The sequence below is a fragment of the Coregonus lavaretus genome (assembly GCF_964263955.1).
Source record: "Coregonus lavaretus genome assembly, contig: HAP1_SCAFFOLD_4073, whole genome shotgun sequence".
NCBI classification, from domain to species: domain Eukaryota; kingdom Metazoa; phylum Chordata; class Actinopteri; order Salmoniformes; family Salmonidae; genus Coregonus; species Coregonus lavaretus.
Genome location: NW_028162955.1, coordinates 29,575 through 45,371, shown reverse-complemented (window position 1 = coordinate 45,371; position 15,797 = coordinate 29,575). Strand labels below are relative to the sequence as shown.

The 15,797-nt window shown below is 43.5% G+C and overlaps 1 protein-coding gene across 1 annotated transcript in view; it reads right to left on the bottom strand.

Annotated features, from left to right (window-relative positions):
* Nucleotides 1-339: 339 nt before the first annotated feature.
* The window catches only part of LOC311118655 (F-actin-uncapping protein LRRC16A-like), a gene marked incomplete at both ends in the record, with an annotated part of 41,646 nt that continues 26,188 nt past the window's right edge, over nt 340-15,797 (bottom strand). Inside the window, 6 exon segments of the mRNA XM_084193442.1 lie at nt 340-412; nt 1,070-1,242; nt 9,788-9,842; nt 10,070-10,169; nt 10,628-10,709; nt 15,327-15,338. Coding sequence (XP_084049568.1) covers nt 340-412; nt 1,070-1,242; nt 9,788-9,842; nt 10,070-10,169; nt 10,628-10,709; nt 15,327-15,338 — 495 coding nt within the window.

The following is a 15,797-nucleotide window of genomic DNA, read 5'->3' as shown; positions in this document are numbered from 1 at the left end:
TATCTCTTCATCACCCCTCTCCTCTCCCCTACCTCTCTTTCTCCGCTAACCTCCTCTCCTCTCTACCCCCATTCAACCCTCTCTCTCACCCCTCCACCCTGTATGTGCTGCCAGGGATGAACAGCAGACCAGACCAGACCAGAGGGGAGCAGAGAGGTACACAACAACCACACTGTTTTCTTTCTTCACCACAGCAGACTACTGTATCATCATTTGTATTCTGGAAGTGTTTTTGGTTATAATAATTCACCACAGTAGGCGACACACACACACACACACTCACACACACACACAAACACAAACAAACACAAACACAAACACACAGAATCCCATTGCTCCTCACTTCTCCAGAGCAGCTGCTACATCCTGAAGACCTTGAGGACTGACGTTGTTCTTATCCCAGATCACCGTCCTGGTAAAAAAGATCAGAAGCATCTATCAATCACATTTCAAACAATCCCACTGTCTTCTATATACAATAACACACTCTAACAGAGAGACAAATCAAACTGTGAGGGAGTCTTCAGAGCACATCAAAAAAAACGTCTCATAATAATGTATTAATTCAGGACGAGCAAGACAGGACAAATATTTCATCATCAGTGTGTCTGTGGGAGTCCTCTCCTCACCAAACCATCATCAGTGTGTCTGAGGGAGTCCTCTCCTCACCAAACCATCATCAGTGTGTCTGAGGGAGTCCTCTCCTCACCAAACCATCATCAGTGTGTCTGAGGGAGTCCTCTCCTCACCAAACCATCATCAGTGTGTCTGGGGCAGTCCTCTCCTCACCAAACCATCATCAGTGTGTCTGAGGGAGTCCTCTCCTCACCAAACCATCATCAGTGTGTCTGAGGGAGTCCTCTCCTCACCAAACCATCATCAGTGTGTCTGAGGGAGTCCTCTCCTCACCAAACCATCATCAGTGTGTCTGAGGGAGTCCTCTCCTCACCAAACCATCATCAGTGTGTCTGAGGTAGTCCTCTCCTCACCAAACCATCATCAGTGTGTCTGAGGGAGTCCTCTCCTCACCAAACCATCATCAGTGTGTCTGAGGGAGTCCTCTCCTCACCTTAGTTTGCTGTTGATCTGCAGGGCCTTGGCCAGCATCTTGGCCCCCATGTCTCCCATGGCGTTCCCACTGATATCCACCCTGGTCAGACTGGTGTTGCTGCCCAGAGCATTCAGCACAATGGTCAGGTCTGTCTTCAGCTTAGAGTCAGCCAGGGACAGAGACGTCAGGGGCTGCAGGGGGACAGAGGATAATCAATCAATCAATCATTCAATAAATAAATCAAGCAACCCTTCATTCAATAAATCAATCACATTTATTTATATAGCCCTTTTTACATCAGCAGTTGCCAGAAAGTGCTTTTACAGTAGCCCAGCCTAAACCTTAAAGAGCAAGCAGATACAAAAGCACAGTGGCCAGGATAAGGAACCAGACTCAGAGGGGAGGCCCAAGAAGACTCTGTCTCCACAATGGAACCAGGCTCAGAGGGGAGGCCCAACAAGACTCTGTCTCCACAATGGAACCAGGCTCAGAGGGGAGGCCCAAGAAGACTCTGTCTCCACAATGGAACCAGGCTCAGAGGGGAGGCCCAAGAAGACTCTGTCTCCACAATGGAACCAGGCTCAGAGGGGAGGCCCAACAAGACTCTGTCTCCACAATGGAACCAGGCTCAAATGGGAGGCCCAACAAGACTCAGTCTCCACAATTCTAATCTATGCTCCCATGTGAAAAAAAAAACTGTGAAAGTTATTATTCTTGCTAGACTCTTTCTCTTTGATAGTTGTTTTGACTTTGAACTAAGAAAAAGTAAAACGTAAGAAAACATACTTCACTTCACAAAGCAACTACATTATTGGCCCAATTTCACACCTTTTACAGCTTGGCAGCTCAGTCCTTCATCCCTATGGGTTTGATCTCACTAAACTAAGTCCACAGACTCAGCACCTCTCAGCAGGGATATCAATTCAGATAGGATTATTTTTGCCTGACATTTCAAATTTTTCGGGATTTTCCTGGACATAATAAATGAAATGGGTGCCTCAGATACCCAAATGCAAAGCTTACAACTGGGATGAAATGCAGACAGATTTAGAAGGAACAGCGTCGAGATCAAAGCTAACATCAATTCTTTAAACATCCCATCTCTGCTCAGCAGGGAGCTGCATGCAGATTGACCTGATCTGAAACCATTTTGTCCGTGTCCGTTTTGACTGGCTACTAAAAGACCTTGGCCAGAGAGATTATAGCCACAGTTCAAACAGCTGACTGAAGAATAGCTTAGTATCCAGCTGGTTTGGTAGAGGGGGAGAGTGAGACGGGGGGAGACGGGGGGGTGGGGACGGGGGGGGAGCAGACATCAAAAGCTGTGTTATGCTGACTGTGTTCTGTCTGGTTCAGAGTTAAACTACTGACCCTGTTCTGTCTGGTTCAGAGTTAAACTACTGACCCTGTTCTGTCTGGTTCAGAGTTAAACTACTTATTCTTTCATAACATCTTTGGTCTGGTTCAAATCCAGGCATCCAGACTACTGCTGCTCTGTAATGTACGCTCCCCTACGTATGTATTTGGACAGTGACGTTAAAACGTTACATTTGGCTTTAAATCTGTTTTACCGTTAAGAAATCAATGCACTTTATGTATTTCGTCCCCCCCATTTGAAGGTTTCATAAGTATTTGGACAAATGTAATTATAGTGTATTTCATTTTGGCAAAAGTTTCGTATTTGGTCCCATATTCCTAGCACACAATGACTACACGGATAATCGTGGTAGCACCCACCCCCAGCTGGGTGAACGGAATATGAATGAGTCATCCAATATGCTGTAATAGAAATAAGGCCAATGTTAAAATAAAGAAATTATCCTCCCTCATCTTAAACAACATTTTTTTTTTGTTGTATTTTATCCCATAAATCAGGAATCTCACAGACAGTGGCAAGTTAAATTCAAGGACTTTCATGTCCTTTTTCAAGCACTAATATCTATTTTCAAGTACCATCATTTTGTAATGGTTCATATTATGCCATTGTTTCCAGTCGCCACCAGATGGCAGTATATCGCCACGGCCTCATGAGAGAAAAAAAAAACTAACTTAGTGTTCATCACTACCTTACAAGTTCTACTCAATAATACTTTGTTTCACTACTTAATTACTACATACATGATTGGTAAGTCAGTACTAATGACGTTGTAATTTGAGTAGTGATGAGAAGAGATTTGGGAACATGCCTACTGGTGAACACATATTTCCTATTTGCATTACTATACAATTCCAGCTTAATGACTGTGTTTTTATTGGGCATTTGGGAATCTACTACTTAATAGCTACAAAAAAAGCGTCTTGCTTCCGACTGGCAGCTTTAGTGTCGCCGGGTCGGGAGAGGGGGGTGGGGGCTGTGTGAGGAAAACGGCACGTGAACGACCACCAGAACGGCAGGAGCACGGCTGCCGCTTGATGAAGTGGAATATCGCGGGAGCCCCCTTGGATGAGGCGATTGGCAAAAAAAAAAAAAAAGCTCTGGAGGTTGCGCCAGCGCAGGATGCAGCGTTGTGTCCTTTCCCATTCATGTGGCTCTTCAGAGCCGATCCATGCCGGCAATGTCAAAGTCTGATGCATTTGGACCTTACACGGTGTGGGCATGGTTGGGTCAAGTGGTTGGCATGGTGATGTAGTGGTTAAAAAAAAGGTGGGTAAAACTACACTGAACAAAAATATAAAACGCAACATGTAAAGTGTTGGTCCCATGTTTTATGAGCTGAAATAAAAGATCCCAGAAATGTTCCATACTCACAAAAGGCAGGCTTGAATCTAAACGATGTGACGTTTGACGGCGCCTAGATCAGGCAGTTCTGTGCCTGCATGGCTGAGTGGCAGTGTGGGTGGAATGAGCCTGGCAACCACAGCGCGAAACACGTGAGGAAATAAATACAACTCTGTAGTCTGCCTGGAAATGTATTCGCAAGACCAATACCATTTTCTAATATTGTATTTAATATATATATATAAAACATATTTGATCATTATCTGTTCTCCTTAATTCAAGTACTTTTCAACTTGAGAAAATGTCTGATTTTCAAGGTACTCCAGTACTTGAATTTCAGAGTGCCAAATGTGTGAACCCTGATCAGGGCACCTTGTGTGAACCCTGATAAATGGATAAAATTGAGGGGGCACTTCAATGTCCCCTTCCAGACCTGCCTGTGTTCCCACACAGAGACGTGGAGCACAGGCAGGGCTGGAAGGAGACAACTCTGGGGAGGTCGGCTACACTCAGTAGGGTCTAGGGTTGCCACATTTCTCACCCTACACTCAGAAAAAAGGGTTCCAAAAATGGTTCTTCGGCTGTTCCCATAGGATAACCCTTTTTTGGTTCCAGGTAGAACCCTTTTTAGTTCCAGATATAATTATTTTGGGTTTCCTCTGTGGAAAGGGTTCTACATGGAACCCCAAAGGGTTCTAACTGGAACCAAAAATAAATATTTAAAGGGTTCTCCTATGGGGACAGCCGAAGAACCCTTTTAGGTTCTAGATAGCACCTTTTTTTTCTAAGAGTGTATGGGCCCTGGTCAAAAGTAGTGCACTATAAAGGGAACAGGGATTTGGGATGCATCCAAAAACAGGACATTTCCTGTCTATCGCTATGGTTCTCTCTGTGTAGGCACACAGAATACTAAGTATTATGTAACATTCATTGAAATTAAACTCCTTGATTTCTACCTCTCTACAACAAGAAACCAAACCCGCCTTCTACCAACATTTCATTGCACGTGTTGTGTTTCTGTGTAGTCGTCTAAACAAGGCCTACAATGAACTACAGACAGTTTGCTGCTGAAAGTAGAAAGACAGTTAGAAATCCTCCCCAGTGAGATTCACTGTCTCGTCTTTCCTCTCATGTTTTCTCTAGCCTCCCTGGAGACATACTGTTTATTTCTGTTTCTCTTCCTCATACTGTCTGGCACTGGGAGCCATGCCAGAGGGGAGAGGAGATATCACAAACCCTAAACCATCTCTGCCCAGTCTGCCAAGAAGCCAACCCAGATCTCTTTATGTGGACCTGACATGCAGTAATATAAATTCAGGGCGGTTACATCCCTCCCTCTGCCCTCCACAGTGTGAGGCTGCGTCCCAAATAGCAATTTATTCCAGGGAATGGGTCAAAAGTGGTGCACTATATAGGGAACCATTTAGGATGGATAATATATCATTTTCATTTTAGTCATTTAGCAGACATCCAGAGCAATTAGGGTTAAGTGCCTTGCTCAAGGGCACATCAACATATTTTTCACTTAGTCAGCTCGGGATTTGAACTAGCAACCTTTTGGTTCCTGGCCCAACAATCTTAACCGCTAGGCTCCCTGTCCCAACATGCCACGTTTCTGAGCAGCGGTAAGGTCACACTAATCTAAACGGCCACCGTTCAGACAGATGGAATGGCTGCTGTTATAGAAAACATGTTCATCCCACCAGCACAGAGCCCATGCAGTCTGTGTCAGAGAAACTGTAACTGTCTGATCCACAGCCTCTCTCTGCTACTGTAGCGCTCTGAGGGGATGGGAGGGGATCCATCCATCCATCCATCACTCCTCCTCCATCCGTCCATCCATCACGCCTCCTCCTCTATCCATCCATCACACTCCCTCGTTCTCCTGCTCCACGCACTCCATGTCTGCTCTGCCACGCTAGCTCACAGACAGGAGAAACCCTGTGTGTGTGTGTGTGTGTGTGTGTGTGTGTGTGTGTGTGTGTGTGTGTGTGTGTGTGTGTGTGTGTGTGTGTGTGTGTGTGCGTAGCCCTGCAGTCTAGCCCCTCTGCTACGGACACCCTCCACAGCCCAGCCTGCCTCTCACACACACGCCACCTGCACTGTCAGATAACACACCAGGCCTACAACATCATCCCCCCACCACCACCACCACCACCACCACCACCCCCCTCTCCCTCCACCCCAGACACAGTGAATCTACCCCCACCACCAACCCCCTCTCCCTCCACCCCAGACACAGTGATTCTACCCCCACTACTAACCCCCTCTCCCTCCACCCCAGACACAGTGATTCTACCAGGGCCAGCCCAGGCTGATACAGTGAGGGAAAAAAGCATTTGATCCCCTGCTGATTTTGTACGTTTGCCCACTGACAAAGACATGATCAGTCTGTAATTTTAATGGTAGGTTTATTTGAACAATGAGAGACAGAATAACAACAAAAAAATCCAAAAAGATGCATGTCAAAATTTTTATAAATTGATTAGCATTTTAATGAGGGAAATAAGTATTTGACCCCCTCTCAATCAGAATGATTTCTGGCTCTCTTAAAGGGAGTGCTCCTAATCTCAGCTTGTTACCTGTATAAAAGACAACTGTCCACAGAAGCAATCAATCAATCAGATTCCAAATCTCCACCATGGCCAAGACCAAAGAGCTCTCCAAGGATGTCAGGGACAAGATTGTAGACCTACACAAGGCTGGAATGGGCTACAAGACCATCGCCAAGCAGCTTGGTGAGAAGGTGACAACAGTTGGTGCGATTATTCGCAAATGGAAGAAACACAAAAGGACTGTCAATCTCCCTCGGCATTGGGCTCCATGCAAGATCTCACCTCGTGGAGTTGCAATGATCATGAGAACGGTGAGGAATCAGCCCAGAACTACACAGGAGGATCTTGTCAATGATCTCAAGGCAGCTGGGACCATAGTCACCAAGAAAACAATTGGTAACACACTACGCCGTGAAGGACTGAAATCCTGCAGCGCCCGCAAGGTCCCCCTGCTCAAGAAAGCACATATACAGGCCCGTCTGAAGTTTGCCAATGAACATCTGAATGATTCAGAGGAGAACTGGGTGAAAGTGTTGTGGTCAGATGAGACCAAAATCGAGCTCTTTGCCATCAACTCAACTTGCCGTGTTTGGAGGAGGAGGAATGCTGCCTATGACCCCAAGAACACCATCCCCACCGTCAAACATGGAGGTGTAAACATTATGCTTTGGGGGTGTTTTTCTGCTAAGGGGACAGGACAACTTCACCGCATCAAAGGGACGATGGACGAGGCCATGTACCGTCAAATCTTGGGTGTGAACCTCCTTCCCTCAGCCAGGGCATTGAAAATGGGTCGTGGATGGGTATTCCAGCATGACTGACCCAAAACACACGGCCAAGGCAACAAAGGAGTGGCTCAAGAAGAAGCACATTAAGGTCCTGGAGTGGCCTAGCCAGTCTCCAGACCTTAATCCCATAGAAAATCTGTGGAGGGAGCTGAAGGTTCGAGTTGCCAAACGTCAGCCTCGAAACCTTAATGACTTGGAGAAGATCTGCAAAGAGGAGTGGGACAAAATCCCTCCTGAGATGTGTGCAAACCTGGTGGCAACTACAAGAAACGTCTGACCTCTGTGATTGCCAACAAGGGTTTTGCCACCAAGTACTAAGTCATGTTTTGCAGAGGGGTCAAATACTTATTTCCCTCATTAAAATGCAAATCAATTTATAACATTTTTGACATGCGTTTTTCTGGATTTTTTTGTTGTTATTCTGTCTCTCACTGTTCAAATAAACCTACCATTAAAATTATAGACTGATCATGTCTTTGTCAGTGGGCAAACGTACAAAATCAGCAGGGGATCAAATCCTTTTTTCCCTCACTGTAGAGGGATGACAGGGGTAATACCCAGAGGTACTGTAATATGTACATAGATGATCCAGAGAATGATGAAACATGCCGTAATGTATTATCTTGCCTTTATTTAAAGGCCCAGTGCAGTTAAAAACGTGATTTTCCTGTGTTTTATAAATACACTGCCTTCGGAAAGTATTCAGACCCCTTGACTTTTTCCACATTTATTACGTTACAGCCGTAAAATTTTTTATTTTTTTTAACACAGGTTTTTAGAAATTCTTGCAAATGTATTACAAATAAAAAACAGAAATACCTTATTTACATAAGTATTCAGCCCCTTTGCTATGAGACTCGAAATTGAGCTCAGGTGCATCCTGTTTCTATTGATCATCCTTGAGATGTTTCTACAACTTGGAGTCCACCTGTGGTAAATTCAATTGATTGGACAGGATTTGGAAAGGTAAAAATCTGGGGAAGGGTACCAAAAAATGTCTGCAGCATTGAAGGTCCCCAAGTACACACTGGCATCCATCATTCTTAAATGGAAGATGTTTGGAACCACCAAGACTCTTCCTACAGCTGGCCGCCCGGTCAAACTGAGCAATCGGTGGAGAAGTGCCTTGGTCAGGGAGGTGACCAAGAACCTGATGGTCATTCTGACAGAGCTCTAGAGTTCCTCTGTGGAGATGGGAGAACCTTCCAGAAGGACAACCTTCTCTGCAGCACTCCACCAATCAGGCCTTTATGGTAGAGTGGTCAGACGGAAGCCACTCCTCAGTAAAAGACACATGACAGCCCGCTTAGAGTCTGTCAAAAGGCACCTAAAGACTCTCAGATCCATGAGAAACAAGATTCTCTGGTCTGATGAAACCAAGATTGAACTCTTTGGCCTGAATGCCAAGCGTCACGTCTGGAGGAAACCTGACACCATCCCTACGGTAAAGCATGGTGGTGGCTGCATCATGCTGTGGGGATGTTTTTCAGCGGTAGGGACTGGGAGACTAGTTAGGATTGAGGCAAAGATGAACGGAGCAAAGTACAGAGAGATCCTTGATGAAAACCTGCTCCAGAGCGCTCAGGACCTCAGACTGGGGCGAAGGTTCACCTTCCAACAGGACAACGACCCTAAGCATACAGCCAAGACAACGCAGGAGTGGCTTCGGGACATCCAACCTGACAGAGCTTGAGAGGATCTGCAGAGAAGAATGGGAGAAACTCCCCAAATACAGGTGTGCCAAGCTTGTAGCGTCATACCCAAGAAGACTCAAGGCTGTAATCGCTGCCAAAGGTGCTTCAACAAAGTACTGAGTAAAGGGTCTGAATACTTATGTAAATGTGATATTTCATTTTTTCATTTTTTATAAATTAGCAAACATTTTGTCATTATGGGGTATTGTGTGTAGAAAAACAATTTAATCAATTTTAGAACAAGGCTGTAACGTAACAAAAAAGTCAAGGGGTCTGAATACTGAATACTGTGGTCCTCTGTAGCTCAGCTGGTAGAGCACGGCGCTTGTAACGCCAAGGTAGTGGGTTCGATCCCCGGGACCACCCATACGTAAAAATGTATGCACGCATGACTGTAAGTCGCTTTGGATAAAAGCGTCTGCTAAATGGCATATTATTAATATTATTATATTATTATTATTATTATTATTATACTTTCCGAAGGCACTGTATTTCCACACTATGAGGTTGGAATAATACTGTGAAATTGTGAAAATTATGATAATGCCCTTTTTAGTGTAAAAGCTTTTTGAGTTTTGGCCTGCCTGGTGACATCACCAGGCTGTAAATTAGTTAATAGACCAATAAGAAAGAGAGTTCCAAACCTCTCTGCCAATAACAGCTAGTTTTCAGTTTTCCCCTCCCCACTCAGACCACTCCCAGACAGTCCAGCAAAATTCTTGCCTGAAAAATGGCTCTTTCCTAAAAAGCTATTTTTGTTTATTTTTGACTATTTTAATTGAAAACAATCACAGTAAGGTACTTATTTTTTTACCCAGAAATGATTTGATATTGACATAAAAAACGTCTGCATTGGAGCTTTAACCATCGTTGAGCAGCGACACATCAGTTTCAGATAGTAATACTGTATTGATTGACTAGGAAAGACACAAAGGGTTTCTCTGATAATGATATTCAACTCATACTGATTGAAAACTCACCGACTCCTCTTCCTGAATCATATGAACCAGGTTGTCCAAGACAGGGGCAAGATGTCTGAGAAAGAACGAGAACAGATAATCAGGTAAATATAGACGAAAAATAATGACAAAATGGCGTCACAATGGTGTGTAACCGTATGTGTGTGTGTTAAGTGTCTGGGATGTGTTGTGTGAATGCTTCCATCTCCAGCCAGACAGTAAGGATATAGGTCGTGACCCAGCCCCCCCCCCCCGGTGCTAGTCTAGCCTGCCCCCCTCCCCCCCCCCCCCCCCCAGACTTACTTGGACTTGATGTTGTTGAAATTCTTCCCCAGTGAGAGGTGTCGGATGGATCGGTTCTTGGCCAGCCACACCAGCAGAGTGGACAGGTCGGAGTCCAGACCTGGAGGAAACAGAAACTAATCGTCTAAAAAGGCATTTTGGGAGCCAAAGCAGTAACACACCTGATTCAACGAATCAGCTAATCATAGTCTTTAAATAAATAATTGTATTAGTCGAGTCAGCTAATCATAGTTTTTAAATAAATCATTGTATTAGTCGAGTCAGCTGTGCTACTGGTTTGTTGGGCTGGAGCAAAAGCTTGCACCCAGCCACCCCCACAACCCTTTATAACCAGCCACCCACACAACCCTTTGGACATCACTGCTTACACCCAGCCACACACACAACCCTTTGGACTTCCCTGCTTTTACCCAGCCACCCACACAACCCTTTGGACATCACTGTTTTATACTGTATCAACTGCATTCCCTTGTCTTGTTTCACCGTTGTCAAAGATATCCAGACTGGAGATGTTGTCTTAACATTAGAGATATAGAGAAGCTAGATATAGTCTTTCACCGTTGTCAGAGATGTCCAGACTGGAGATGTTGGGGATCTCAGCGATGCATCCCTCCAGGATCTGTGACCCCCCAGACCTGAGCTGTCAACAGAGAGACAAGATGAGGTATGAGATACAGAACAGCAGCTTCCCTAGGGCTAGGATAACAATAGATGTATATATAGAACAGCAGCTTCCCTAGGGCTAGGATAACAATATATGTATATATAGAACAGCAGCTTCCCTAGGGCTAGGATAACAATAGATGTATATATAGAACAGCAGCTTCCCTAGGGCTAGGATAACAATAGATGTATATATAGAACAGCAGCTTCCCTAGGGCTGGGATAACAATAGATGTATATATAGAACAGCAGCTTCCCTAGGGCTAGGATAACAATATATGTATATATAGAACAGCAGCTTCCCTAGGGCTAGGATAACAATAGATGTATATATAGAACAGCAGCTTCCCTAGGGCTAGGATAACAATAGATGTATATATAGAACAGCAGCTTCCCTAGGGCTAGGATAACAATAGATGTATATATAGAACAGCAGCTTCCCTAGGGCTAGGATAACAATAGATGTGTATATAGAACAGCAGCTTCCCTAGGGCTAGGATAACAATATATGTATATATAGAACAGCAGCTTCCCTAGGGCTAGGATAACAATAGATGTATATATAGAACAGCAGCTTCCCTAGGGCTAGGATAACAATATATGTATATATAGAACAGCAGCTTCCCTAGGGCTAGGATAACAATAGATGTATATATAGAACAGCAGCTTCCCTAGGGCTAGGATAACAATAGATGTGTATATAGAACAGCAGCTTCCCTAGGGCTAGGATAACAATAGATGTATATATAGAACAGCAGCTTCCCTAGGGCTAGGATAACAATAGATGTATATATAGAACAGCAACTTCCCTAGGGCTAGGATAACAATAGATGTATATATAGAACAGCAGCTTCCCTAGGGCTAGGATAACAATATATGTATATATAGAACAGCAGCTTCCCTAGGGCTAGGATAACAATAGATGTGTATATAGAACAGCAGCTTCCCTAGGGCTAGGATAACAATAGATGTAGATATAGAACAGCAGCTTCCCTAGGGCTAGGATAACAATAGATGTATATATAGAACAGCAGCTTCCCTAGGGCTAGGATAACAATAGATGTATATATAGAACAGCAGCTTCCCTAGGGCTAGGATAACAATAGATGTATATATAGAACAGCAGCTTCCCTAGGGCTAGGATAACAATAGATGTATATATAGAACAGCAGCTTCCCTAGGGCTAGGATAACAATAGATGTATATATAGAACAGCAGCTTCCCTAGGGCTGGGATAACAATAGATGTATATATAGAACAGCAGCTTCCCTAGGGCTAGGATAACAATAGATGTATATATAGAACAGCAGCTTCCCTAGGGCTAGGATAACAATATATGTAGATATAGAACAGCAGCTTCCCTAGGGCTAGGATAACAATAGATGTAGATATAGAACAGCAGCTTCCCTAGGGCTAGGATAACAATAGATGTATATATAGAACAGCAGCTTCCCTAGGGCTAGGATAACAATAGATGTGTATATAGAACAGCAGCTTCCCTAGGGCTAGGATAACAATAGATGTAGATATAGAACAGCAGCTTCCCTAGGGCTAGGATAACAATAGATGTAGATATAGAACAGCAGCTTCCCTAGGGCTAGGATAACAATAGATGTAGATATAGAACAGCAGCTTCCCTAGGGCTAGGATAACAATAGATGTAGATATAGAACAGCAGCTTCCCTAGGGCTAGGATAACAATAGATGTAGATATAGAACAGCAGCTTCCCTAGGGCTAGGATAACAATAGATGTGTATATAGAACAGCAGCTTCCCTAGGGCTAGGATAACAATATATGTATATATAGAACAGCAGCTTCCCTAGGGCTAGGATAACAATAGATGTAGATATAGAACAGCAGCTTCCCTAGGGCTAGGATAACAATAGATGTGTATATAGAACAGCAGCTTCCCTAGGGCTAGGATAACAATAGATGTGTATATAGAACAGCAGCTTCCCTAGGGCTAGGATAACAATAGATGTATATATAGAACAGCAGCTTCCCTAGGGCTAGGATAACAATAGATGTATATATAGAACAGCAGCTTCCCTAGGGCTAGGATAACAATAGATGTGTATATAGAACAGCAGCTTCCCTAGGGCTAGGATAACAATAGATGTATATATAGAACAGCAGCTTCCCTAGGGCTAGGATAACAATAGATGTATATATAGAACAGCAGCTTCCCTAGGGCTAGGATAACAATAGATGTATATATAGAACAGCAGCTTCCCTAGGGCTAGGATAACAATAGATGTAGATATAGAACAGCAGCTTCCCTAGGGCTAGGATAACAATAGATGTGTATATAGAACAGCAGCTTCCCTAGGGCTAGGATAACAATAGATGTATATATAGAACAGCAGCTTCCCTAGGGCTAGGATAACAATAGATGTATATATAGAACAGCAGCTTCCCTAGGGCTAGGATAACAATAGATGTAGATATAGAACAGCAGCTTCCCTAGGGCTAGGATAACAATAGATGTATATATAGAACAGCAGCTTCCCTAGGGCTAGGATAACAATAGATGTATATATAGAACAGCAGCTTCCCTAGGGCTAGGATAACAATAGATGTATATATAGAACAGCAGCTTCCCTAGGGCTAGGATAACAATAGATGTATATATAGAACAGCAGCTTCCCTAGGGCTAGGATAACAATAGATGTATATATAGAACAGCAGCTTCCCTAGGGCTAGGATAACAATAGATGTATATATAGAACAGCAGCTTCCCTAGGGCTGGGATAACAATAGATGTATATATAGAACAGCAGCTTCCCTAGGGCTAGGATAACAATATATGTATATATAGAACAGCAGCTTCCCTAGGGCTGGGATAACAATAGATGTATATATAGAACAGCAGCTTCCCTAGGGCTAGGATAACAATAGATGTGTATATAGAACAGCAGCTTCCCTAGGGCTAGGATAACAATAGATGTATATATAGAACAGCAGCTTCCCTAGGGCTGGGATAACAATAGATGTATATATAGAACAGCAGCTTCCCTAGGGCTAGGATAACAATAGTTGTATATATAGAACAGCAGCTTCCCTAGGGCTAGGATAACAATAGATGTATATATAGAACAGCAGCTTCCCTAGGGCTAGGATAACAATAGATGTATATATAGAACAGCAGCTTCCCTAGGGCTAGGATAACAATAGATGTATATATAGAACAGCAGCTTCCCTAGGGCTAGGATAACAATAGATGTATATATAGAACAGCAGCTTCCCTAGGGCTAGGATAACAATAGATGTATATATAGAACAGCAGCTTCCCTAGGGCTAGGATAACAATAGATGTATATATAGAACAGCAGCTTCCCTAGGGCTGGGATAACAATAGATGTATATATAGAACAGCAGCTTCCCTAGGGCTAGGATAACAATAGATGTGTATATAGAACAGCAGCTTCCCTAGGGCTAGGATAACAATAGATGTATATATAGAACAGCAGCTTCCCTAGGGCTAGGATAACAATAGATGTGTATATACAACAGCAGCTTCCCTAGGGCTAGGATAACAATAGATGTATATATAGAACAGCAGCTTCCCTAGGGCTAGGATAACAATAGATGTATATATAGAACAGCAGCTTCCCTAGGGCTAGGATAACAATAGATGTATATATAGAACAGCAGCTTCCCTAGGGCTAGGATAACAATAGATGTAGATATAGAACAGCAGCTTCCCTAGGGCTAGGATAACAATAGATGTATATATAGAACAGCAGCTTCCCTAGGGCTAGGATAACAATAGATGTAGATATAGAACAGCAGCTTCCCTAGGGCTAGGATAACAATAGATGTGTATATAGAACAGCAGCTTCCCTAGGGCTAGGATAACAATAGATGTATATATAGAACAGCAGCTTCCCTAGGGCTGGGATAACAATAGATGTATATATAGAACAGCAGCTTCCCTAGGGCTAGGATAACAATAGATGTATATATAGAACAGCAGCTTCCCTAGGGCTAGGATAACAATAGATGTATATATAGAACAGCAGCTTCCCTAGGGCTAGGATAACAATAGATGTGTATATACAACAGCAGCTTCCCTAGGGCTAGGATAACAATAGATGTATATATAGAACAGCAGCTTCCCTAGGGCTAGGATAACAATAGATGTGTCGATAAAGAGAGAACCAAAATGGAGGGAGATCCCACACAGTCTATGGTACAACAATACCAACAAACGTGTTAGAAAAAGCAAGGAGGCTGAAGCAATACAATGAGATGTTAAAACATGCCATGTCTGTTCAGAACAGGGGGAATTAACTACGCCACTATTCTAGGTACAGGGAAATGAACAACGTGGATAATCTGACCACAAAACATTCACTTCAACGACCATGAGTTGGTGTAATAGCCGAACAGCTTCTTTAATTGAGAGACAGTTTAAGAATGGAATGAGAATGGAATGATGATGGCTGGAAAATGGGTGTAAATGAATGAGAACACCAGAGAAAGCAGTAAGGAGTCGGTAGCACTTAACAGGAATTATAGCCAGGAGTTAACAGGAATTATGGCCAGGAGTATATCAGTAGTTATCAGTAGTTAGTCAGGGTAATACTTACACAGTGACCAAGCTTAGAGCAGCATTAGGGGGAGAGAACAAGACACATCAGAGACATACATGGACCAGTAGCTAGCAATTAGAGGGTACAACAACAACAACAATAATAATAATAATATGCCTTTTAGCAGACGCTTTTATCCAAAGCGACTTACAGTCATGTGTGCATACATTTTTACGTATGGGTGGTCCTGGGGATTGAACCCACTACACTGGCGTTACAAGCGCCATGCTCTACCAGCTGAGCTACAGAGGACCACAACAACACACATCAGAGACATACAGGGACCAGTAGCTAATGTAGCACTTAGAGGGAACAATCCTCTGGCTAAATCATCCGGTTACAAATGCCCACACATAGCATACAATTAGACAAGGGATGTGTCCCAAATGACACCCTATTCCCTATGTAGTGCACTACTTTTGACCCGGGCCTATTGGGCTCTGGACAAAAGTAGTGCACTACATAGGG